Raw genomic sequence first — 25,840 nt, 5'->3', positions numbered from 1 at the left:
GATTCAGTAGATTAATTTTTGAGATCCTGAATACTTTAAGAAGGGGTTAAAATTTTATTTTCAAGAAAGTCAACAGTTCTAAAGTATAATATGCACTCAAGTTTTAAAGCTAATAAAGGAGCATTGGGGTAATGATGACAAATTGTAATACAGTAATTCCCTTAGAAGTAATAATGATACCTTACATTTCTATAATATTTTATCCTTTCGAAAGTACTTTCACATTTATCTCCAAACGGAATCTGATTTAGCTATCACCTTTTATGGATAAAGCAAGGCAAGGATTAGTGATATGTCCAAGTTCACACTAAAAAATAAAATGGCAAAAACAAAGACTAAAATCCAGCCTAGTAAAGGGAGGAGAAATCCCTTTTAGAAAACCTAGAAAATATTTTTTAAAGAATTTTTTTCTTATGATAATCTAAAATATAAATCAGTTTTTGCCAGATAGTGCCACCTTGAAACAGTGCTTTTTTTTTTTTTAAGAAACTGTTTACCCAGCACTCCAAAGGCAATACAACTTATTTCATTTTTATAAATCCAGGGAGTTCAAATCATCAGTGTTTAAGTATAGCCTCCCTGGAACTTTCTGTGGTTTTCTCTATCACTGTGCTTTAACTCTGCCACCAGGCAGTAAGTAATCTATCCTTGGGACAGTCTCTTAAGACATAGAGCCTACTTCACACATATATCTCTCCCATCCACAGTCCAAAAATACCTCGAAAAGATTGCTGAAAGACCTCCAGGAATTGATGCAGAGCAAAATGAGCAGAACCAGGAGAGTGTTATACACAGAAAGTGAAACATTGTGGCACAATCAAATGTACTAGGCTTTGCTACAAGCAGCAATACAATGAATCCAGCACAATCCAGAGGAACTTGGGAGAAAGAAGGCTATCCACATTCAGAGAGAGAGAACTTTGGGAACAGAAAAGCAGAAGAAAAACTTAATAATTGATCATGTAGTTCCATAGGGATATGATTGGTGTTTTAGTGTTAAAATAAATATGAATAATATGCAAATGGGTTTTGAACAGTGATACATGTATATCCTAATGGAATTGCTTGTCAGCTCCAGGATGGGGGAAGGAAGAAGGGAGGAAAAGAATATGAATCTTATAACTATAGAAAAATATTCTAAATAAATAAATTTAATTAAAATACCTCCAAAGAAAGTTCTCACTGATGATTTTTTTTTTTAAACCCTTACCTTCCGTCTTGGAGTCAATACTGTGTATTGGCTCCAAGGCAGAAGAGTGGTAAGGGCTAGGCAATGGGGGTCAAGTGACTTGCCCAGGGTCACACAGCTAGGAAGTGGCTGAGGCCGGATTTGAACCTAGGACTTCCCATCTCTAGGCCTGGTTCTCAATCCACTGAGCTACCCAGCTGCCCCCTTCACTGATGATTTTTGAGATTTTAATTTCCACATATCATCATAAATTGTCATCTAACTATTTTCTTAATCTACTCCTCTCTTTCCTACTCAAGTTCCTAGATGCTCAATAGTAAATACTGTTGAAAACAGTCCTTTAGATTGTTTTCTGGTTAAAGAAGTTTTCATAACCTATTCTTGTTCCAGTTGAACTTCCAAACATCTTTGAATATTATAAGTGTATTTATTTTGACCAAATGCTAGAGGGAAAAAAAAACCACTAAACTAAATTGAACATGCACTATTTCACAATTCCTTAAAGATAATATACTAGGTTATTTTCTAATGGAAATGTGAAATACTTACTCCTCTTATAGAATGCTTAAATTTGAAATGTTTCTGAAAGAGGCAGGTGGGGGAAACATCTGCTACAAAAGAATCTTGGGCTATGTTTGGTGTTTCTAAGAGGGGCTCAAAATGATCTCAAGTAAATAATGATTTTCTTTTGTTTTAGGACCGTATAATTGATGCTGGCCCAAAAGGGAATTACTCTCGCTTTATGAACCATAGTTGCAATCCAAACTGTGAAACTCAAAAGTGGACAGTGAATGGGGATATCCGTGTTGGACTTTTTGCTCTTTGTGATATTCCTGCAGGTAAAGTAGCTCTTCTCTGTGTTTCTTTGTTTTTTCTTATTTTCTTTGTTTTCCTTTTTCCTCTTTTCCCCTTCTCTTTCATTATAACTTAGTCTTCCTTTTAAAGGAGGGAAGGAAGCCAGAAATAGTTTAAAATTTTTGTTTTTAGGCCTGGAAATTCTAACTATCTCTGAGGTATCCCTTATTTTGAATGTAACATTCTATCAAATTACAGTTACAAAGAATTCAAACATGTGCATCCTGAATAAGACTGCACAGTGAATCTCGAGATAAGTGATGGGTTTTGAGATGCAGTGCTTGCTCATATCCTCATAGAATTGCTTAAGTAATTATGACCGATATCTGTAGCTATTTATATAAGATTTTAATTACTGCTTTTTTTAATCCTAAAGGCATTTAGCCTGTGTTAACTTTGGCTGAGTGTTTCTTTAAAAGACTGATCTGTTCCAAATTATGCATATAAAAAGCATCTTTAAACAGAACTGTTCCTTTCATTCTCCCATTCCTCTAAGTATCATAATGATGAAACTTGGGTTTTCAATTTCTAAAACTTGTGGAATAAGTGAAGAAGACATAATCTTTGGCCCAAGATATGAGATTTTAAAAATATATTCATAATATTAAGAATTACTACGTTTTTGCTATTGAAAGTTAGGGAACCCTTCTTTAAATCCCCACTTGATAGGAGTATGTGATAGCCATACTTATTCAACTCATATTCTAACTTTGTGACTACAGCTAGTACCAATTAATCCAATATAACTTCCAAAAAGTTATTCAGTGCTCTGTAGTTTCATGACCATGAGATTGTTTACTGAAGAGGGAGACAGCTTTGGAAAAGAAAATAAACTAAGTGAATTTTTTTCTAGAGCATAGATTTTTGATCTCTTGGTCCTGGCTGCATTATATCCAGCTGTTTATGGGTAGAGCATGTCACTTCTTTTTACAATATTTATATTTGCTGTAGCCATGTGTAGGCATAAGTGTTTTCCTTGTTTTCTTTTTCTACTAGTGTTTTTAATGTGGTGAGACTTGAGAAGGAAGAATATTCTTTATATCTGAATTGTGTCTCTTTTTAAATTTTGAATGGGTGTCTGATGACATTTCTTCCCTCAAGAATGTCTTGCATGTGGATGATTACTTTCTTTATGTTGCAGGGGTGGAGCTAACATTTAATTATAACCTGGATTGCCTGGGCAATGGTAGGACTGAGTGTCACTGTGGAGCAGACAACTGTAGCGGCTTTTTAGGAGTTCGTCCAAAGGTCAGTTGTGCAGGGAAGAAAGGATGCCTGGAAGATAATGCTCTTAGGCACAATGAATAGAAAAGAGAGGGTAATGAGCAGGAGTCTTTTTTTTTCCCCCATAGTATTTAATTAATTAATTTAGGATATTTTTCCATGATTACATGATTCATATTTTTTCCTCCCCTTTCTCATAGCCAATGAACAATTCCACTGGGTTTTACATGTATTGTTGATCAAGATCTATTCCCATATTATTAATATTTACAATACAGTGATTGTTTAGAGTCTACATCCCCAATCATATCCCCATCCAACTAGGGAGCAGGAGCCTTTTGACCATCACAGGAGACACTAATTTGGGGGGTACACCATTTCTTCTTAGAGTATTGACTACATTAATGTAAAGTTTTCATTGTCTACTTCTGACATTTCAGTAAAGTTTTTTGAGTTAAGGGTTGGAATTGTATTTTTTGGTGTGTTTTTTTTATGGCTTCACTAAATTTGCAAATTCCTGAACAATTTTCTTTTTTTTTTACATCAGAATTTTCAGAAATATTTCTTGTTTGTGAGGCAGTGTTGCATAAAGGATAGAGATATGTTTTGGAAATACCTAAATTCAGATTCCACTTCTACCAAATGATAGTGTCAGAGAGGACAAACTACCTATTTTCTCTGGACTTCTTTCTCCTTTTTGTGTCATATACTTGCTATTCCAAAATTTTTTTTTAATTAACCTTTATTGAAAGCTTATCCACTGTAATTCAAAGAAAGAAGGAGGAAACTCTTATCTCAACCAAATTGGGTAGGAAATCATGTTAACCATAAAAAAATGAACCAGAGTAATTAAAGAAGCAACACCAAATAAAAATAAAGCACTCAAAAGTCAATAAGAATAAAAGAATATAGCATCTTTTTAGTAAAACAACCATAAATTTCTCTAGATAATTGAATGCCTTTTTAATTTAAATGTATGTGGGACTATGGTGAGGTTTTCTTTGTTTTCTTTTTATTTTCCATCTGAAGTTTCCTCTTCTTTCTCTGGTCATTGACAATACTGTGACTTTTTTCTTGCCAGACGGCATTTGCGTCAGCAAATGAAGAAAAAGCAAAAAATGCTAAGTTGAAGCAGAAGAAACGGAAAATCAAAACAGAACAGAAGCAGATGCATGAGGATTATTGTTTTCAGTGTGGAGATGGAGGAGAGCTGGTCATGTGTGACAAAAAAGACTGTCCGAAAGCATACCACCTCCTATGCCTTAATCTGACACAGCCACCATATGGTGAGAACTGGTTTTTTTTTTTTCCTGCTGTTAGGTGTATTTACATTTGAGTATAGAATGTGTCCACCTTTCCTGAGAATTAGCCAAGCCATAATTAAGTAGAGAGATCTACCAGAGGAAGACAACACAGGGAAAAAGGCAAGGGAGGGGGTTACCTGGCTCAGGGGCATGCTGAAGTACAGCCTGGTGGGAAATGAAAAGATGGCTGCCCTGCCTACCCTCCAACATGAAGATCAAAGGAGTCCCAAGAGTACAGGTTACTGCTGACCCGCATGGGAATGAAAAGTAAAATCATGGATGATAGAAATGAAGTTACCCTCTCCCTTAGTACAGATTTGGGTTCTTTGTGAACAACCAGTACCTCATTCTTTATCTGATCGCAATTCCTAGGGGCAGTGGGATGTGCCCATACTTCAGTGTTCTCTTTGTTGGCTTAGCCTCCAGTGAGAAGGAAGGTGAAGGTGTGATAACATTTTAAATGAGTCTAACATGTAACCTACACAGGCAGGAAACTGAATTTTCTTTCTCTCCACTTCAGGCAAGTGGGAATGTCCCTGGCATCAGTGTGATACATGCAGCAATTCTGCAGTTTCTTTCTGTGAGTTCTGCCCACGTTCATTTTGTAAAGATCATGAGAAAGGGGCTCTGGTGCCCTCTACACTGGAAGGCCGTCTCTGCTGCTCTAAACATAACCCCAAATCTCCTGTGGCACCAGAGTACTGGAACAAGATAAGATGCAAATTGGAACCACAAGATCCTGGAGATGAAGTGAAGGAATAAATTTACAGTGTTTTGTTTTGTTTTTTAAGAAGAAAAAAGGTAAAAGTAAATAGGTGATAAAATTGTTAAGAGAAGAAACTGTCATAATGTACTTAGTCTATCACCTGAGCTGGCTTTGGAATTAGAATGGAGGAATTATATGATACAGGCAGCCAGAGGTAGACAGTGGTGCCTGGATTTTGATTCATTTATGGTGGGGGGAAGGGGGGAGGGGGGTTAGGATTAAATTCTTTGTATGTTTTCCTTGCCCTTAAATGTGCTTCTGCAGCTAAAAAACAGATATACCTTGGCCTTTAAAAAAGAAAAATGAAAAAATGCATTTATGTTAGTAATAGGAAGTTCAAGTTCAAAATATGTTGCTGAGTGTAGAAGGGAAAAGTAGTCACCACTCCTTTATTTTAATTTTAAGAAATCTTGAGAAATGTGAGTTAGTTAAATCAGTGTGTTTAAAGAAAAAGGGGGGAGAGGAGGAACTCGACTCTATTTCTGGAATACTCCAGAAAAGGGTATAATTACCTTTACATACACTTTTATGAAACATTAATTTAGGCTAATGCCTTGTGACCCTTCAGACCTCTGGTGGTCTTAGAAGAGGGAGTGGTCAATCTGGCTATACCCAAAATGCCTCTTTCTGTTGAGTGTACCTCTCTGGGCTCTGACATAGTAGGATTATTAAAGTTATTGATCTGGATGTAATACTTTATTTTTTAAAAACCACAGGATGATTCTACTCACTTTTTTTGTTGATGCTAATTTTTTACAAATGACATTTGTCTGTGGGTATAAAGAGGCAGGAAGAACAGCTGTCCTTTTACCAAATTGCCACACTGTTGTAGGGCATTAAAAGATGAGATGCAGCCAACCCAAAGCCTTCTACTAGGGCCATCATCTCTACTGTATGCAGATGATGAGCTGTTCTAGAGAGGAATGATGGGCTTTTTCCTTTTCCTTTTCCTTTTAGCCCTTTCCTCACCTTAACTAAAATATTCCCTTTGTTAGCTTGACTAGTCCAGCCATGTTTCTTGGTAGAAAATACACAGATGTACTTTGAATTGTATTTAAGTAACTCTTCTTAGTTGTGTTGGAACGAATTTAAAAGGGTATATTTAAGCAGTTTTCATTGTTATCTTAGTACTTAACATTGCCCCCACTGTTAGGAAACAAACAGCACTTCTAATTCCACAGGGTATGAAACAATAACATAAATGCACTTGATCTTTACAGATCATCTGGGGAAAGCTCCCAGGAAAGTCAGTGTTAACAAAAGTTGTTGGCTGTGATTTATATAAACAGTTGCTAGTATACCAAGATATCTATCTTACTCATGGAATTCATTAATTTTTAGGCTACTAGGAATATGTATCCCAATTTTCTCTATAAAGAAACAACTAAATAAATAGCACAAGACATGGTAGTATCATTGTTTTAAGTGTCTTGTGTTAATTTCTTCAGAGTTTTGGCTGAGTAGCAAGAACTACAAAGATCCACCTCATCCCTTCCATACTTGGGCAATTGTACTATTGTACATATTACCTTTTCTGTATCAGTTTAGAGCACTCTTTACTGAAACAAAATTAAAAATAAGAAGGAAAATGCAGTTTTGTGTCTCTTGTGTGCGTACATGTGTACGTGGACACCTGCATGTGTACTGGATTTTATCTTTTGAAAATAGAACACTATGATTACCTTAAGCACTCAAATTACCAACTCCCCAAAAGGACTTACTGGTCCTATAATTGATTTGCTTTTTGGTTAAGGGAATTAATTACTCTAATAAAACTCAATTCCCTGAGTATTGCCACAGTTGCAAGAGCTAAGTGGAAAATGCTTTCTTTGTCACTGGTTGTAGTCACTACTAACATAAATGGCAGCTTACCAAAATACACTAAATTTTGCTTTGTAGCATTTATGCATTTTGATATCCTTTAACATTATTTCATAATATTTAGGTTTTGACATACTTTTAATTTTGTATATGTATGTGATATATTTGCATTTTTAAAAGGTTATAAATATGGAAGGTTTCATTTAGTATTCCAAACATAACTCTTCTTTTGCAACAGCATCCAACAGGAAATCTAATGTTTATTTTGTATAATAATGTGTTTGGCTTTAGTACTATTTAGTAATATTTTATTGAATTTTACATGGTAAGCCAGGATGTGCTGAACACTGCAAAAGACTTGGTTCCTTGATAGTATCCCATTGTTGGTTTGTTTCTCTCTTTGAGTAGCAGAGCTGTACTAAGATTTCTTTGTTGGCATAATTAATGGAAAAGCATAGGCTATTATTTTAGACAGCTTAGCACAACAGAAACATAGCATCTTTTTTTTATTGAGCACACCTGAATGTTTAAATAGGTTTTCAGAAAGGAGTTTGATTCTTTTTTAGTGTCAGTGCCAAGGGGAGGTCTCCTTTTTTCCTGGTCATACCTTTTTTAATGCATCTTTAATGTGTGAGGTTATAGAGAAGGTAAAAGAGTTGTACAAGTAAGTATATACTTGTACCCAGACTATTCAGTAAAATGTTTTGAGTGCCTTGAGGGTCACTTTCAAATCAGTAGTCAGTGGTATAAATTTTGTTATGGTGGTTCCATTTCACAAGAAACAAACAAGGCAAAACCTCTTAAGTTCTAGCATTTGCTCTATATTTTCTGCTTTACCTCATGCTAATAATTTTGAAGGAAGATATAATTTTTGACTGTTAGCATGAAACTCACATCTGAATCAGTTGGGGTTGAAGGTAAAATAATGAGAACCTTCCCCAGGACAATATGAAGTGGCATGGAATGAATGGAAAGGACTTGAACCAGTTTCAGGGAGCCAAAGAGCTGGTTGTCAAGTCTGACTCACAGTAATAGTTGGTTAATGTGAGGATAAATATTCATTCTTGGCACTCGTGCTAGTGCAGCTGTGCAAAGCAGAGAAGTGAACTTTGTGGCTCTGTAAACTCTGAAAAAGATGGGGCTATAGGAGTGGGAGGTGACATTTTTTTAAAGCATGTTGTCAGTTTATCTTGAATATGCATCTGAGTTTTTAAGGAAATGATCTGGTTTGAGTTTTGAAGCTGAACTCCAAGATCATTCATGTAAAGATTGGTGTGTGAGCACCTTTGAGAGGATATGTAACCAAACCCCCCAAAAAAGATAGTATGCACATCTTCCCTCAGTCTTTTCACCCTTGTCTCCACAGAGAAGGAAGTTATCAGAGTGTTCCCATAAATACTGACCTATAGCTAAAGCTACTCAGAAATTGGAACTTCAAGCATTCTTAACCACCCAGAGGACTGTGAAAAGTAGGGTGCTTGAATGCTCAACAATTTTACATCCTGTAGTTTCTTGCACTGTTCAGACCACAGTCAAACTTGTTTCCAAATGCCCTGGTCTGAAGTTTGTACAACAGAAGTTGTTATCTATAAAGTAATGTAATCTCTATGCTGCTTAATGCAGAGGTCAGTTATCTACAAAAACAAAACCTTTTCTTTGCACTTTTAAAACTAGCATTGCTACCACATATCATTCTAATGGGGAACAAAAACAAGAGAATTCAAATGAGCTAATTCTTACCATTTGAGAAGTTCTTGAAAACTTATATTTTCATTAAGGGTTTTTATCAGATGGCTAGTATGAACAGATTTGCCTCCTCTTGTCCAGTTGAATTACTTCTTATTCTATTATTTGGTCTGAGTATCCCCCAAATACATAAGAACTGAGGCTATTAAGAGATCAGGTAAGATATTTTCCTTTATCTTAACCACCCCAAAGAAGATCATTGATCTTTTTGAAACAAAACAAAGTGAAACTGGCTTCTGTTTTTAGGTGGAATAGGAAATAGGCACATTTTTCTATAAATTGGCAGATATTAAAAAGGATTCAAAATTTGTTTATACTGAAACTTTGCAAGAAAGCTATTATCTGGCAAGGTATAGGGGCGGGAGGTGAAACAAGGTAAGGGAGATGATGTTTACTACAGGTACGAAGTAGTCACTTTAACATTGAGACCTCTGCCTCATCAAATTCAGGTTTTTTAATGTAAGTACTTGAAACTCTTCAAATGCTTATTTTACAACTTTTTTTATTTATAAAGTAGAAAGCATTGTTTTGTATACTGCATTGAGAATTAGGAGCCACGTCTCTTTATCCTTCTTAACTTCGGTGAACTTATGGGTAGTATAAGTGGGATTTTCAAAGCAGATGTCCTTATTTTATGTATGCACTTAAGAAGAGACTACTACATAAGACACCAGCAACATTTTATTAATATTCCCTATGTCTGTTCTTTATTTTCATCATTGTATCAATCTTCTCTGTTCCTCCCTTTCCCTGTAAAGTGTTTGTGTAGCAAAAAATGTTTATACTTACATTACACTCCTAAAATGCTGGATGTATCAGTTGTATGTTTCAGAACCTTATTTCCGTTTTCTATCATAGTCCATTACAGAGTGACAAACTTGGGTGCTTGAGATATGTTTGTGTTTAAAGGAAGGGTGAAAGAGAATTTTGGTGAACTATAGTGGCCTCTATAATGAAGATCCTTAAAATCATTCCCACATAAGCAAAAGTAAGATAAAATAATGTCTTAATTGCCAAAGCCATTCACACAATCTTTCATGTTTTCATATGTTTTTTATTGAATAAACCTGTTCTTTGGAGTGGGAGTGCCCACCATTTCTAAAGTTCCTTCCTGGAAAGAAAGACTGTTATTAGGGTCCTTTTGGAGCATAGGTCAGGTGGCCTTGCACTGGACCTTTATAAGGACTTTTTTTTTAAGAGTTTAGAAATGGACTTGAATGATATTTTCTTTGATTGTCATTGATCTTAATTGGTATTTCTCATTTGTAGTGTCATTTTCATATAAAAATTATATTGCCACTGATAACCAAGATGATGATGATTACAGCTGGCTAGTAATGAGATTTTGCATAAGGATGTACGTATATTTGGGATTGGTGTGAGAATTTAAGCCCTTTTGTACCCATATTGAATGATGTTGCACAATAAACACAGATACCTAAACAACTCCATTTTCATTTCCATGTGATCTTTCTCTGTAATAATGATCTTTGTAGATTTGTTTTCTGTAGACTTTATCTGTAACAAATTTTGTAGATTCTGTGAAAATGTTCTTTTAATGAAATCACTTGAGTCTTTAATAGGAAACCATCAATATTCCCTAAAGTCAATCTCTTTCACATGAGTTTCTGTGACTTGGATGGAAACTCTTAACACTAATAAATTAGTGTTATCTTTCCTTGGGGATGTTCCACTGGGGCATTACTGTATTATGACATGACTTGATGTTGCCCCATTGACTTTGAGATATACAATATTTGGGGGGGGTTGTTTGGCCTATGTTCTATTGCATAGTGTGAAACATGTAAAGCTTGGTTAAACTGTATATAGATAGCTTACCGACTAGTGTATTTAGAGTTGCCTGTAATATTTAATCTTCCTTCTGAATTGAATGTGTTTGATGGTAGGAACATATAATTTTTGTACATTATATTTACTGAGATGTTGCCTTTTTTATTTTACAAATACTTTGGAATTCAGATGTTTTTTGCTTCTGTGAGGATTCATTTGGAAAGGTTTTTAATGACATTCCACGGATTACAGATTTTGCTTGAAATTGACTTCAATAAATTGTTCTGAATGTTCCAAGTTAAGGATCTGGTTTTGTCTTTACTATTAATTCCACGTTTTAGTTTCACGGGGGCAGAAAGAAAGATAAGTGGCCCAGAATGCCCCCGACATCCAGCCATGACCTACAGCAATCGAGAAAAATTCCTTTTAGGAATTACAATTTCTGAAAAGTGACTGATGCTTAAGTGAAAAAAACCGGGTGTTAAGCCTGGCGTCCCCAAGAGTCTGAGGAAGAACCAGGCAACCAGAACTCCTGGCTTTCGATGCTGGGAAGAACTTTAGGAATAAAATCATGTTTATCAGGCAGCGCTCCGGAAATCAGTGACCCGACCCCAGAACGCCATCAGGCGGATTCTCGTGGCAAGCCCCCGATGTCAGATGGCCCCACAGCTCTTCACCTAGCCCTGAATTGCACCAAGGACACTCCCCGTTCTGGGCGGGGCGGTCCGATCCAGTATGTACTTTCCTTTAACCGGTGCTGGAGCCCAGGGTCCGAAGACCTTGGTGAGGCCCCCGCAGGAATTCCTCACGATGGCACCCTCCCCGGGGATGCTGTTGGTCCGATCTGCTATTCGCCAGTGGGAGCTCGCGGGCTGCCCTCTCTTCCGCTCCCTGCGCGGGAGGGGGTGGTTGGGGGGGGGTGCGCTTTGCCACGTCGGCGGTAGAGGCGGTGGCTCCTTGGGCACAGATGGGGAAGGCTGTAGCAGCGGCAGCAGCGGCAGTGGCCGCTCTGGGGGCCGAAGTTGGTGTGAGGATCGCGCTCTTCGCGGCCTTTGTGTGAGCCTTTGTGTGGCCTGAGGTGGGGGTTGGAGGGGGCAGGCTAGACAGGGAACATTGCCCCTCCCCCTGCAGCATGGCTAGAGGGGGAGAGGGGGAAGGGAGGTTCGGAGATGGGGTGGGGCTTGCCAGGGCGGGGCTTCACTGGTCCTAGTTGGTGTCTCTGCCTCCTTCCTTTCCCCTCCAGGGTGATGGAGCTTCTACCGCCCTTCCAGAGGCTCATCCAGCCTGAAGAGATGTGGCTCTACCGCAACCCCTACGTGGAGAATGACCACTTCCCCACCAAGCCTATGTTTGTGGGTCCCGGTCCCACCCCACCCCTGGACGCCCTTCCAGGACGGGACTCGGTCTAGATAGCCCTGGGGAGGCTCTGTCCCCTACCCCCGTGCTGCCCCCTAAGCACATCCCAAAGAGGGGAAGGGAAGAGAACTGGGGTCGGGGTCCAGGCTGCAGAAAACCTTTTGTAAGCTTTGCCCCTTTAGATAGGTTTGGCCTCGGGCAGCTACGGGACGGAGTGTTGGGCTTGGAGTTCAAAATTAGCTTCAGCCACTTACTAGCTCTGTGACCCTGGGCGCCTCACTTGATAGGTTTGACTTGGGTTAGGCTTAACACCTGGCCATCTTCATATGGGTGGGAAGCACCCGGCTCACGTCTAGTAAATGAGAAATTGTACACAGCCTGGTTATCTGGCCGGGCTTCCCCCTTCTCACCCCTCGTCCCAGAAGCAGCTTTAGCTTTGTTATATTCCCTTACAGTTGATTGTATTTCTGTGTCCTCTCTCCCTGATCCTTTTGGTTAAATGTCTCAAGAAGGCAGATGGGGCCGACACCAAGCAAGCCTGCCTGGGTAAGAGTGGCTTCAGGCTGAGTTGGGGCCCCAATGGGGGTGGGGCAGCACTGCAGGAAGCCATTCCCCGGAGCACCTTCCTGTCCCAGTGGCAACCCCCCAATACCCTGCACGCTGTTACTATCCTCCTTAGAGCCTACGTGATTTGCCCAAAATGACAAAACCCGTGAATGGTAGAGCTGAGGCTTCTGCTGAGATTTTTTGGCTGAAAGTCCAAATGTTTTTCCATCAAACCACCCACCCAGGCCAGGTAGCAGGCCAGCTGGGGAACCAGGATCTCCCCAGCATTGTCCCAGATGGCTCTTCTGGCTATTCTGGAAGCCACAGAGTTCCTGTTTTGCCGAAGCATCACCCCCTTTCCCTGGGGCAGGCTCCACAGTGGCCAACTTTTCCCCTCACAGCTGCCAGCCTTGCTCTTGCTTTAAATGGAGTCTTCACCAACACAGTAAAGCTGATCGTGGGAAGGTAGGTCCCCCTCGCACCCAGCCCCTTCTCACACCTGTTAAGCTGCCCATTGACAGACCTTCTGCAGCCTGTCTGCATTTTCCCTCTTTTCTTGGACACTTTTTTTCTTTTTCCTTTCCACGATGTACAGTGGACCTACCAGCGGCAGTCACGGGCACTCCTTAGCCCTGCCCGCCCACCGAGGCATGTTGTCTGTTCTGTAGAAACATGATCTCTGTAAGGTCTCTCTTTTTCTTCAGTGCGGACGCTGGGCCTCACCCATCCCCACTCAGAAATCATGTTTATCAGGCAGCACTCTGGAAATCAGTGACCGGACCCCAGAACGCCGTCAGGCGGATTCTCGTGGCAAGCCCCGATGTCAGATGGCCCCACAGCTCTTCTGTTCCTTCTAGGCCGCGCCCTGATTTCTTCTATCGTTGCTTCCCAGATGGGCAAGCCAATTCTGAACTGATCTGCACCGGGGATGAGGAGGTAGTCACAGAGGGCCGGAAGAGCTTCCCTAGTGGTCATTCCTCCTGTAAGACCATCAAGTGAATTCTTTTCTCCTTTTGTGTGTGGAATTGGGTCACTATGAAATCGGCACCATTTTGGGAAGGGGTAGCTGGTATACTTTTTCATTTCTACCTGAGGCCTGACCTTTTTACCCTTGAGCTCCTCTGTCTTTGACCCCACCCCCCACCCCAAACTTGAGGACAAGAATTGCAAGTAGGAAGGATGATGGGTCACAAGAGAGCTCACTAGTTCTCACCCAGGTATTTCTAAGGTGGTAAAGCATGAGATAGCAGGATCATCCTGCATTTGCAAATAATTGATCATTTCTCAAATTGCCTATGCATTTATTGGGCAGTTGTGGAGTTTATTATTGTTGACTTTGATATTATTTCTGTATCCTTTATTGCTTCCTTTTCCCAGTCACTGTGCCATACCATACTAGTACAGCATGAAGGAGGAACGTACTTTGGAATATAGACTTGGTTGGGCAGTGATGGCCAACAGCAACATTTTGGAACTGCTAATGATTCCTGGGGTACAGTCTAGAGAATGATGACTTGGCCTCCTACCAGAGGCACTCATGCATTGGCTTTCTCCATTCCAGTTGCATTTGCTGGACTGGCCTTCACGTCCTTCTACTTGGCAGGGAAGTTGCACTGTTTCACTCCACAAGGCCGTGGACAATCATGGCGGCTCTGTGCCTTTCTGTCACCTCTCCTCTTTGCAGCGGTCATTGCTCTTTCCCGAACCTGTGATTACAAACACCACTGGCAAGGTAAGGTCTTGGGGAGAATTTCTGTCCTGCCTCCAAGAGAGAAAATACTGAGAGAGAGAGACTTGTTTAGGCACTTTCTGGTTCTTGGAAACTTCTCTTGTGTCTGGAGGAGGCAAAGTTGCCAAAACCAAAATGATCCCAGATTTGAAATCAGAGATGGTTCAAGATCACAGTGGTAACAAAAGACTTTTGTACAGAAAAGGAAATGACCTCCAGCAGATAATCCCTAAGTGGTAATGTGGGTTGGTAGAAAGAACCACTGGATTTTAAAATGAAGTACAAGGCTCAAGCTCTAATTCTTTCTATGGCTGTGATCCTGGGCAAGGTACTTAACTTCAGAGCCTGCTTGTTTTCATCATCTATAAAATGCAAATAATATTCCACTGCCTAGATCGCCTGGGTGAAAGAAAGTGCTTTGAAAACCAAGGTAGAGTTGTGTGACCCTGGGCAAGTCATTTAACACTCATTGCCTAGCCCCATGATGGTGAACTGATGGCACACAGAGACCCCTATGGGCACCCGTGCCATCACCCACCAGAACCAGTTACTAGAAAGACTGAGGGGCTGGGGTAGAGCTATTCCCCTCCACCGAGCCTCCCTGCCCCTCTGCTTACTCTCCCTCCCCTGAGCCAAACACCAGTCTCACTGCCTCCCTTAATCCCTCCCCTGCCTGGGCAGGGCACAGCACGCCATCACTGGCCTAGCCCTTACCACTTTTCTTCCTTGGAACCAATGCACCATATTGATAAGATGACAAAAGATGAGGGTTAAAATAAAGAGAAGGAATTTTTAGTTGTAGTTATAACCCTTAAGAATTCAAACTAATTGAAATGTTTGTACATTTTATAGTTGCAAGTCAGAATTACAGAAGTAAAGCCAATCGTTTAAACTTTTAACGGTTGTTCCTCAGAGGCCAAGAAATCTTTGTTTGCAGATATTTTCCTTCAAAATCATTAAAAATGACTAAGATTTATAAGAAATTGTATTATGCTATTAGTGTTATAACGGAATCTTTTTCATATATAATTTAGAATGAACATAAGCTCAACTTATGTGTATTACTACAAATTATTTAGGGCCTCTAAATTAAGGGGGGGTTGTAGTCACTAAAGATCTTGTTGGTATTGCTGTTGTGAGGACTAGTCGGGCGACTTTTAGCTTGTTGTAGAAACCAGTAACGCCGAGACACCCAAACGCCATCACTAGTTCAGAGCAGCCCTAAAAGGCTGGAGAGCGAGGAGGCAGATGGAGTTCTCTTGGACTGGGAATTCTTTGGACATGCTGGTCCTCTACTTTGGGTGAGATGGAGATTTTGTGGTTTTTTTCCTTTTTCAGACGTGCTGGTTGGATCCATGATTGGCCTTTGTTTTGCCTACCTCTGCTACAGGCAGTATTACCCTTCCCTGACCGATGCCGAGTGCCATAAGCCATTCCACTGCAAGCGTATTCTCCCTCCCACACAGGAGAAACTTGGTGTTTCCCATTATAGACTTGATGTTTAGAAACTTCACCTACCTCCCAGGACAACCGCAGCATTCCATGCTGACTTGTACCTCTTAACTGCCACAAGTGAGGACACAGGCAAGACAGAACCGTTTGTCTTTCTGCATTATCTGCGTATCTGTACCATTAGATAATCTCTTTTTGGGAAAGACCTTTTGAAATGTAGAAGAACTAAGTTAATTGTCATAAAGGTGGGCTTTTTTATGAAATAGAACCCAAGAAACAAATAAAAAGGATAGTTAAACCTGAGAAATTGAGGCCAAGGAGCGATATCCTCATGAAATTATTAAGTCAGAATGACAAAACTTTTTTAAAAGACAGTAATATATATTCAAGTTACCCAGATGGTTTTAAAAGCCCAGCTTCTGCCCGCCTACATCAGATATACTGACTGTATTAGGTTCACTAGGACTGATTGCATAGGAATATTTTCAGTCAATCAAACATTTATTAAGTATAAGGTTCCACGTACCAACCTAAGCACTGAATATTTTAACATTTAAAGGCAGAGCTCTTGTGACCTTCCTGCATAGCTCTGTGTAGCTGTCCTATCTTTGAAGCAGAAAAACAAAATGCCTGTTATAACTAGAGTTGAAACATCAGAAAACAAGACCCTTTATAGCCAAGAGCCTCTAAAATTAGAGCAGAACCAAACTTATCTTTCCTGTCACTGTTACTTAAGTACTTGAATAAAAAATGTCCAAATACCAGATCACTGGCCCATGTTAAATGTCCTCAGCAGAGCTGCTGGTTTGTATGTGAAGATTTTTTAGTGCTGTAGTAAACATAATTTGTTGTACATATATAAAGGTCTGAAGAACTCAATAGGAGTTGAATTTTAGTGAGTTTAAAGCATAAATCCACAACCTCAACTTTGGGCTGTATCCATCCATCTACCTTTCCCATGAACTCTTGTCATTAGGGACCAAAGAACGATAGGTGGAGCCAAAACAAAACTTTCTATACATAGTATTAGCTCGGCCAATTAAATTACTTATTCTTCATGAAAAGGGGCAGCTAGGTGGTTTAGTGGTTTGAGAGCTTGGCCTAGAGATGAGAGGTCTTGGTTCAAATCTAGCCTTAGGCATTTCCTAGCTAGATGACCTGGGAGAAGTCACTTAACCCTCATTGCCTAGCCCTTACATCTCTTCAGATTTGGAACCAGTTTACAGCATTGATTCTAAGATGGAAGGTATGGGCTTAAAAATAAGTAAAGAACAGTAAATTTGGAGTCTCAGGACCTGGATTCAAATTCTAGTTTTACCTATTTCAGGCAAGTCAATTAGCTCTCCATAAGCCTGAGTTTCCTCATTTCTAAAATGAGGGCATTGGACTAAATGACCTCAAAAGTTCCCACCAGTTCAATGTAGAAATTTTTGTTTCTGCCCGGTTATGGAGTAAAGGAGATGAAGGATTTTTTAAAAGAAACATTTCTAACACTGAAAGGAAAAGAAGTTGGTCGTTGTCACTCACCAGTGACCTTTATGGATGCCCAGAAGGAATAGAGTTAAGCTATTCTTTCCGAACTAATTTTATGGGACCTACAAATATGTATTTCTCCCATTTGTTATGTTTCTGAAATAATGTCTGGGCATTTTCTTCCAGAAAGTGCCATTTCCAATGTATCTGTGCCTCCAATAAACCCAATTTTATGTCAATACAAAATTATCTGTGTGCTATTTTTGCTATAAAATTACCTTATAAAAAGTTCTTGTTCTTGGATCTCAAAGTTTGATGATAGGTTTGGAGGTAGTTATCTATGGGAACTGTTTATGCCCAATTCAGATGCTTTTGTTTTTAAGATTGCCCTGCCACCTCTTGCCGCTTCTTTTTTAACCCTTACAAGCTTGTCCTCCCTCTTTCCTGTCAGTTACCTAAATATCTGAGTAAAATGTATCTATATATCATTTAGATCACTGTTCTACATTACATGTCCTGATTTTCATGGGAAGATTTTTTTAGTACTGTAGTAGACATCATTTGTTGTTTATGCATATGTATGTCTGAAGAAACTTAATGGGAGTAGAGATTTAATGAGTTTAAGGCAGAAGTATCTATATACTAAGTATTAATTGTAAGGTACAACAGTAGGGGCTAGGCAATTAAGGTTAAGTGACTTGTCCAGGGTCACACAGCTAGGAAGTTTGAGGTCACATTTGAAGCCAGGATCTCCAGAGTCCAGGCCTGGCTCTTTTTCCTGTGGAAGAGGCATGAAGAAAGAGAGGATCTGCAGGAAAAGCCAGACATGCAGACCAAGGTATTGATCTGTCTGTCAATCAAGGTGAATATTCCAAACGGAATGTTCCAAGAGAAGGCAGTTGAGGGAGGAACTGATTCTCTCTTTGGGGGTGACTGACCAAGAGAGAAACCTCTTCTCTGGGTTCCTGACCAAAAGAGACTGGCTTATTCTGATCTACACAGAGAGAGACCTTTGGAGTTTTGACAGAGTCTAGACTTGAGTTACTCAAGCAGAGATTTGTCTGACTGAAGAAAAGAAGAAAAATAGTTGTCTTCCATCTCTGTCTGTCTCTGTGTCACAGCTGTGACAAGACTGACATTTCCCAAAACCCTCATAAATTCTCCTTATAGATTAGGGACACCCTTATCCCTCTCACCCTCAATCCCCATCCTGTTGTTACCAATAAACCCCTTTACTTGAGAAAGGAAGAGTGAAGAATATTTCTCTGAAATATCATAGTCCCCCTGAGTTACTTAGTTACTTAGATCGGGGGAGGGGAAAGGGAGGTGTGAGTGGAAATTGGGAGGTGAAGGGAGAAGGGTAGGAAATAGTTTGACTTATTAGCCACTAGTGATTTATAGGCAGCCCCAGAGAGTACCCCCTCTAGCAGCATCCCTCTATCCATCTCTGAAGTATATATACTTCTATCTTCATAACAAAAAGGCATCCTGAAGGTTCCCCTTAGCTGCTCTCTAGCAGGATAACCCATATGGTAGTGGACACTATTGATTATGTTGGCAACATAACAATGTCTGTTTTGCAGTTGCCATTCCAAAATGAACTGGTACTCTGGCAAGTCCTGGGTCAAGTGTATGTGATCTTTATGGCTGTCCTTCAGACTCTAACCCAACTTAAGAAGATCTTTAGATTCGTGGTTCCCCTTAAGGCAGAGAAGATTATGGCTATTGATAACAACCTAGAACACATGATTAAGGCTGTGTTTGAGCAATTGATTAAGGAAAAAGGGCTAGATCTGGTTATGGGCAAGGACAATGGGCAAACAGAGAATGTACCTCAGGAAAACGATGACAATGAGAACATGGCTATTGGTGAACCTGAGAAAATCTGTCCTTTAAAAGAGGTCACCGAACTGTCCAGTAATGCTGGTGTGATACACTCCAAAGCCCATAGACAATTCTCCCCACAGGAACTTGAATCCATAAAGTGCTGTTTCCCTAAGTTTGTAGAAAATCCCTTAAAATCTCAGAAGGAGCTTAAACGGGCTTTCAGGATCTTTGATCCGGATTTCGAAGATGTTGAGTTTCTGTTATCAGAACTGTTCAGCCCCCATGAACAGAGGCAATTCTTGGAGACGACAAGATCTGACAGCAATTTGACTAGCTGGCCAACTGTAAAGCAAAGGGTGGATATGGACTTTGCTAATCCAACTTGCATGTCCTACCTGAGGAAGTGTAGGAAGGACTTGCTTCAGGCCATAAAACTATGCTGTTTAAAACCTACTGCATGGGCTAAATTTGACAAGATCATGCAGGATAAAGGGGAACATCCTGCCACATACATAGACTGTCTGTCAGAGATGGCAGATTCAATCTTAGGTCTAGAAGCTGATAGCAAGGAATTGGCTGGCCATGTCCGTAGGCAATTTCTAAGGGGTTGTACGCCTAATTTAAAAACATTTTTCAAACACTATTTCCCCAAATATGATTCAGTTTCTCTGATTGAATTGAGAGAGTCAGCAAGTTACCTACATGAGAATAATTCTGAACAAAGTAAACAAGTTCAGGACCTTAAGGAAAAATTGGAAAGGACAGAGAATAATCTTAAACAAAAGGAGATTGAAGAAATCAAAAACCTAAACACAATTAGGACTTGCACAACATCTAGTCACAAGATGCCTAGTTACAAGGACAGATCAGTGCAGAGAGAAACTAGGGAATGTTTCTTTTGTCACAGGAAAGGTCACTTGATTAGAAATTGTTTTTTAAAGAAGAAACATGAGGTTAACAATAAGAACACACAAAATGCACAAACTAGGTACAAGAAGTCCACTTGTTGTTTACACTGCAAATTGAAGTCCTCAAAACAAGCTAATGATTTGCAAGAAATGCAAAATGTAATTAACTCTGGAGCTAAGCCTAAATACTCTGATATGGTTAGGAAAGAGTTATGAAGCCAGGCCCATAAGATATTTAGTGTGACAAATGGAGATAGAAGAGATAGTGAGATAGAAGCTGCAGTTAAAAATAGTAGAAAAAAGTTGGGAAATAGTGAAAATTCAGTGCAAGGAAGTGATTCTGTTAATTATAGCCATTGTAATAAAGCAAGAGAAAGGCAGAGACAGATTAAAGAAATTGAGGCAGAAATTAAAGAATTAACATCTCAAAAAGTAAATGAGATGAAAGACTTTGAGATGAGTTGTACAGTAACTAAACAGGAAAAGTCTGTAAAGGACATCAGATCATTCCTAGAGAACTTTTTCCAGTGAAGAGTAGATAATGGGATTGAATTATACAAGAGAAAAAGGATGAAAAAGTCACAAGAACTCAAACAAAAGTTTGTGACTGATACAGAGACACATAATTTCAATTCCCTAGAGGTTACTGTTGCTAAGATGATGATGCTTTAAAATCATTCACAGATGACACCCCACCAAACTCAGTTATTTCTGAAAATAGCATTATGGCAAAGGTACCCATAGAAAATACATCTTCTTTGAATCCAGAAGCTGTTACTTTCCATTCAGCACTGAGTGATTTAGTTGCAGAAAAATTAACTGAAAATGGAGCTGAAATTACTTTTGAAAATAATTATCCTATTCAAAGTATTAGAGGTGTCATTTCAGTGAAATTTGAATATGGAGATGGAATGGAATTCTTACCAGCTGGAAAAACTACCATGGGTTCAAAAGACAGGCTTGGAGGCAACATTCTAAGGGGCAAAGGGGTATCTGGCCAAAGCAACAGCGGTGATTTAGATTCATGTTCCACTGTATTAGGGAATACAATCTCAAGTGTAGGCTTCATTGGGAATGAATCAAATCAAGAAGGATTAACTGAGAGAGAGTAGCAAAGACATGGACTGAGTCAGTGGGTATGAACACCTTAGCTACAAAGTCAGAAACAGATATATGTTGTAATGGGGGACAACGTGAAAGCACATATATCCTAATGGTGATGCAGGGGAACATGCCAAATTATTCCCAGAAGAAAATAATACATTAGAGGGAAAGATTCCTATCTTTACTTAGTCAAATGAGAATGTAAATGAATATAAACCTCAGACTAGTGTAGGATCTATGATTATTAATAGTATAACAGATCTGCAAGAAGAAGCTAACCCTATACCATCAAGTTTACCAATTCACAATGAAAATCTAAAGCTTCATAGTGAGACACGTCCAGAAACTGATTTGAGAAACACAGAAGCTGGTGACTTAGGCTTAGATCAAAATGCAAAGCCAGAGTTACAGACATCTGACAAAGTTTGCATGGCATTGTGCAAAATCCAAAGAAAATTGGATTCAGTCACTGAAGGAATACCAGAAGGCATGATAATAATGGATGAAGATGATTTAGAACAAATGCCTTATCAGTTTTATAAGCTTTATGAAGAGGTAGATAAAGAAGGGGATGTGTGGGACACAAGTGAAAACACTGAATACCTGGAACCAGTGCAAACAAACTCTTACCAAGATTATGATGAGGGATTATTCTTTGGGCACAGAACCAGTTGCATACCATTGGAAGAGATTTATGCAAGCTTAGGGATAATGAAGATGATTTTATAGAGAAGTTGAATTGCATGGCTTATGCAGATACAGATATTGAATGGGAAGGAGAATATTAAGAAACATTGAGAACTGGAGGAGGAGAGATAGGTACACAATTTCACTTCTATTCTCTAACTTCAAACACATGACAAGTACCATTCATGCTGTAACAGTGAAACCAAGATTAGTTGTAGTTCCATAGGGCATCATACTACTCAAAAAAAACCAAAGAAACCTTATGAGAATGAAGACTAGTTTTGGGGTAGCACAGAAAAAGTCACTCCAGCAAAAGAAGAACAAGTAATTCAACAACAAGAACACTCCTAAACTTGTAGCATAAAACTTCATCTTCATAACTAGGACAGACACAAATATCTAGAATGCTAGAGGAGCATGGATTCACATTGGTTGCATCTGTTATCAAAGACTTTAACAGCAAGTTGTAGCTGAGAACTGAACAAGGTTATCCATATCTCTCAACCTTCATCCCAAAACAGTCTTTACCGGGGGAAGGAAGAGAGAGAGGGTATACCATGTAGATATTACTTAAGAGTTTCAGTAACCTCACTAGAGACAACAATATGATCATGTCATTAGTGAAGATACACACAGAGGTCATGAGAAAAAGAAGTCCTAGTCATGAAAAGCAACATGAATAGCCCAAGAAGAAATCCAAAGCAGTCCTTGTGAATGTAAGCTTACTGAAAACAAAGGAATGCACCCCTGAATCAAATAGTACAGTTCCAGTAAGAAATACAGCCAGTAAAACAAAAGGAAAAATGCATTTGAAAGTTTAGCAGCCATATAGAAGCCTCTACATAATTTTTATACATAGCCTCTGCCTGTCACAGTAACAAAACAGAAACAATGTTATTGCAAATGAATGCATAATTTTCTAAATTCTATCTCCAAGATGCAGAACTAAAGTAAACATACAATAAATCTTCTAGAGAAAAGTGAAACAACAAGAATTAGCAAATATCAATTCACTATTCTTAACAAAATCTTGAGAACCTATGCATAATGCTAACACCCATCCGTGAAAAACATGTGTACACCTTACTTGCAGGCACAAAGATGTACGTATGCAAATCTTACCCCCATGAACGAAGAGAACACATGTAAATCTGACTTTCATGCACTAAGAATGATAAATTCTGACATTCACGAAGATTCCATCTTACTTCCATGCAAAAGTAACTTTCGCTCTTACCTGCCATGCACATGTAAAAAACCTAACTTGCATACATGTTCGTGTGTTCCCGGTTCCTGATTTTTCCAGTGGATCCTGATTTGAAGAACATGTCTTTGATCAAGACTGGAAGGTGAAGACTGGCATGCTGACCAGACGAAGAACCAGAGAGGAAGAGTTTCTACAAGCAACATGAATGGACATGGAAAGACTTTGGGACTTTGAAATTTTGGAACTTTTGATCATGAGGATATGTAATAATGCATCATACATGTTATGTCACATGTATGCATGCACATCCTACATAGAATTACACTTTAGGAAGATATCTCATGGAATGGGTAAGTATACAATATGCATAGTTGCATGACAGCAAGACACTGATAAAAATTTCTGTGGAAAATTCAAACAGATAAAGATATTTCTTTTCTGCATGAGTTTGCACAGAAATTTAGAATGATGTACATATGTAAATCTGTATGCCTATGTACACATGTAGATACTAAGTTACTAACGAGCTAACGTTTTTAGAGTAATTTATTAATATTCTAACTACCAACAATAGTGATAGCCTAGTGTATTTGTCCAAGGGTTAAGGAAGTAGAGACATAGAAGTTCTGAAGTATAGAAGTTAGATTGCATCATAATTGTAGGTTAGCATTTGTTAGTGATAGGAAATTTTTATTAGTGACTGTATAGACATTAGGAAATAGGACATTTGCATATTCTTAATGTTAGTTAAATTGTTGAGATGATTTGAAAATTGTTACATGATTTGTTATGGAAAACTATGTTCATGTAAATCCCTTACCTAAACCATTTTCCTATAACCCATTCTTAGCTTAGCATCTAGGTAGATAGAATAGCTAAGATAAGTTAGGATTTTGTTATTTTTTGAGGGGGTAAGAGAATATTTAAGATAGCACAGGGTGAAGAATAGATAGATAGAATTATAATAAAGGTATCATTGAAAAATGCAAGGTGCATTTTTTGGAAAATAAAAGGGGGGATTGTGGAAGAGGCATGAAGAAAGAGAGGATTTGCAGGACAAGCCAGGCATGCAGACCAAGGTGAAGGACCTGTCTGTCAACCAAGAAGATTCCAAATGGAATGTTCCCAGGAGAGGCAGTTGGGAGCCTGGCCAGAGGAGAGGAACTGAGACCCTCTCTCTGGGGTTACTGACGAAGGGAGAAACCTCTTCTCTGGGTTCCTGACCAAAAGAGACTGCCTTTTTCTGATCTAGGCAGAGAGAGACCTTTGTGGCTTTTTGACAGTGTCAAGACTTGAATTACTCAAGCAGAGATTATCTGACTAAAGAAAGAAAAGAAGAAATACTTGTCCTCCATCTCTCTGGCTGTCTCTGAGTCATAGCTGTGGCTGGACTGACATTTCCCACACCCTCCTATTTCTCCTTATAGATTAGGGACAAACCTCATCCCCCTCACCTCAATTCCCATCCTGTCCTATCTTTCCCAATAAACCACCTTACCTGAGAAAGAGAACAAGAGCATCTTCTCTAAATCTCACAGTTCACCTTTGAGTTACATAGAAAAGGTGGCTGACCAACAGGGGGGAGGGGAAAAGGGGCAGGAAGGCTGGGTGGAAGACTAGGAGGTGAAGGGTGGAGGGTAGGAAATAGTTTGATTTATTAGCCATTAGGGATCAATAGGCAACCCCAGAATACTCCAGAGTAATCCCCTCTAGCAGTACCTATCTCTCTAGCAACATCTCTTTATCTCTCATCTATCTCCATTATAACTAGGCAGCCTCAGGTGTCCCTTAATAGTAGCTCTCTAGCAGCCAGAGTATATTCCAGTTATTACAACCAGAAATAGTTCCTCACAGATTATCTTTTATTACACTCCCCACCCTATACATGGAGCACAGCTAACTATATGTCACTTGTTTTTGCTGAACTTTCTCCCCCTCTTTTATTCACTCTAAGAGCTGAAAGAGAAAAGGGGAGAGACATTAGAGAAGAGAGGCAGGCAGTGTGAAACTAGGTGTTCCCACAAACTGTTTTAAGTTGTCCTATTAGTTGGGAGAGGGGTGGAATTGCATCTTTATCTTTCCTTGACATCTAACAAATTTTGCATTTCCTTCAGATATTTAAAACATTATTCAGAGCATTGTAAAGGCTTCACCAGATTGTCCATGGGGTTGTGATTCTAAAAAGGTTAACTGTCGTCTTAGTGTGTATATTCACTGCTAGCTTGCCTGAGACCGTAAGATGACCGAAAATTGGCCTTTTAAGAAATTCAGTAAAAACATTCATTCTGTTAAATGGACCAAAATATTTCATGAGACAGAAATGTTTACTTTGCAGCTCATTGTTCCAGGGGCACAGAGCCTTCGCCACAGGGACCTGGTAGTCAGTGTCCTCTGTAGCATGACTAAGGCTCTTTGAAAGCACTGAACTTTCACTGACAAAAGACTGAAGGGCTGAGCCCAGAACAGTAAGATCTACACTTAAGACAGTGAGTGACTCTAAGTTTTTATTTTGGAAACCCATTGTCTCTTTATGCCTGATTATGGTTAAGTGCTTGTTCTTGTCAGATAAATGTCAGTGTGGATACTGAGAGTATCAGTTGTTGCTGATAATCTTAAGTAAAGGCAGTTTTCATGCTTACAGTGAGTTGTTAGTAGAAAAGGCATTTGATAAAAGTTACTTTTATTTTCCCTGAGAAAAGGTTAAAATGAGTGCCAATGTTTTTAGCCATGAAACATCGGTATACTATGTGGTAATAAACTTCTGCAGAACAATAACAAACTACTGTATCATACAAACTGGAAAATCTAACTCTCGCAGAGCTCAAATGGACAAGTTGAAGCTGTTTCTTGTGAAA

At 39.3% G+C, this 25,840-nt stretch overlaps 2 protein-coding genes across 15 annotated transcripts in view; both read left to right on the top strand.

The window, feature by feature from the left end:
* NSD3 (nuclear receptor binding SET domain protein 3) overlaps positions 1 to 10,998 on the top strand; it is a 179,070-nt gene extending 168,072 nt beyond the window's left edge. For all 6 annotated transcript variants that reach the window (XM_007476363.3, XM_056813517.1, XM_056813515.1 and 3 more), the window contains 4 exons: positions 1,887 to 2,028; positions 3,186 to 3,292; positions 4,350 to 4,554; positions 5,093 to 10,998. In XM_007476363.3, the coding sequence (XP_007476425.1) occupies positions 1,887 to 2,028; positions 3,186 to 3,292; positions 4,350 to 4,554; positions 5,093 to 5,334 (696 nt within the window). In that variant the 3' untranslated portion in view covers positions 5,335 to 10,998. The remainder of the gene's footprint in view (positions 1 to 1,886; positions 2,029 to 3,185; positions 3,293 to 4,349; positions 4,555 to 5,092) is intronic.
* Positions 10,999 to 11,126: 128 nt separating this feature from the next.
* On the top strand, positions 11,127 to 17,498 carry PLPP5 (phospholipid phosphatase 5). Of its 9 annotated transcripts, none has more exons than XM_016430486.2 (7): positions 11,127 to 11,479; positions 11,940 to 12,048; positions 12,508 to 12,598; positions 13,000 to 13,063; positions 13,303 to 13,580; positions 14,160 to 14,330; positions 15,666 to 17,498. In XM_016430486.2, the coding sequence occupies exons 2-7, from the start codon at positions 11,944 to 11,946 to the stop codon at positions 15,830 to 15,832; spliced, it is 876 nt and encodes a 291-aa protein (XP_016285972.1). In that variant the 5' UTR covers positions 11,127 to 11,479; positions 11,940 to 11,943; the 3' UTR covers positions 15,833 to 17,498. The 9 variants fall into 9 exon arrangements, with proteins under 9 accessions (XP_016285972.1, XP_056669521.1, XP_056669520.1 ...); XM_056813543.1 differs by lacking the exon at positions 11,127 to 11,479 and adding an exon at positions 11,490 to 11,752 and having other exon boundaries at positions 13,303 to 13,534; positions 15,666 to 15,825; XM_056813542.1 differs by lacking the exon at positions 11,127 to 11,479 and adding an exon at positions 11,490 to 11,752 and having other exon boundaries at positions 15,180 to 15,803.
* The last annotated feature ends 8,342 nt before the right edge of the window (positions 17,499 to 25,840 follow it).

The sequence above is a fragment of the Monodelphis domestica genome, chromosome 1 (assembly GCF_027887165.1).
Source record: "Monodelphis domestica isolate mMonDom1 chromosome 1, mMonDom1.pri, whole genome shotgun sequence".
NCBI lineage: Eukaryota > Metazoa > Chordata > Mammalia > Didelphimorphia > Didelphidae > Monodelphis > Monodelphis domestica.
This window is presented reverse-complemented; position numbering and strand designations above follow the sequence as displayed.

Excerpts from the sequence above, each read along its gene's own strand:
- PLPP5 (XM_056813540.1), top strand. The coding sequence starts at position 11,664 with ATGGGGAAGGCTGTAGCAGCGGCAGCAGCGGCAGTGGCCGCTCTGGGG. Across the intron at positions 11,753-11,939 it reads GCGCTCTTCGCGGCCTTTGT|GGTGATGGAGCTTCTACCGC; the intron begins GTGAGCCTTTGT and ends TTTCCCCTCCAG. Across the intron at positions 12,049-12,507 it reads TCCCCACCAAGCCTATGTTT|TTGATTGTATTTCTGTGTCC; the intron begins GTGGGTCCCGGT and ends ATTCCCTTACAG.